Consider the following 309-nt stretch of genomic DNA (forward strand, 5'->3'; position numbering starts at 1 on the left):
TGCTTGCTCTAAACGCACTACACTCTAACCCCCCTCCCTCCCCGGGGCTTAGCGAGCGCTAGGCCGAACCGAACTCATCGGGGGGGGGGGGGGGGACCGGGAACCAGCTGAGGCTCTCCTGACGCTCGGGGCCTCCTACCTGATGCTGTACAGGACTCCGCCGTTGGGATAGATCCTGAGGTATACGTTAGGAAGGATGATGTCGTGGAAGTGACCCATCTTCTCGTTCTTGAAGAAAAGGTCAGGCATCCACACCTTGTTCGTCTCCGTCAAGGTGAGGTATTTTATCCTTCCTGAAAGTGGGGATGA

At 57.3% G+C, this 309-nt stretch overlaps 1 protein-coding gene across 1 annotated transcript in view; it reads right to left on the reverse strand.

Annotated features, from left to right (window-relative positions):
• LOC119586457 (glutamate-gated chloride channel-like) overlaps positions 1-309 on the reverse strand; it is a gene marked incomplete in the record, with an annotated part of 67,121 nt that overhangs the window by 20,391 nt on the left and 46,421 nt on the right. The window contains 1 exon segment of the mRNA XM_037935190.1: positions 140-293. Within this exon segment, the coding sequence (XP_037791118.1) occupies positions 140-293 (154 nt within the window).

Source organism: Penaeus monodon, chromosome 21 (genome assembly GCF_015228065.2).
Source record: "Penaeus monodon isolate SGIC_2016 chromosome 21, NSTDA_Pmon_1, whole genome shotgun sequence".
Lineage (NCBI taxonomy): Eukaryota > Metazoa > Arthropoda > Malacostraca > Decapoda > Penaeidae > Penaeus > Penaeus monodon.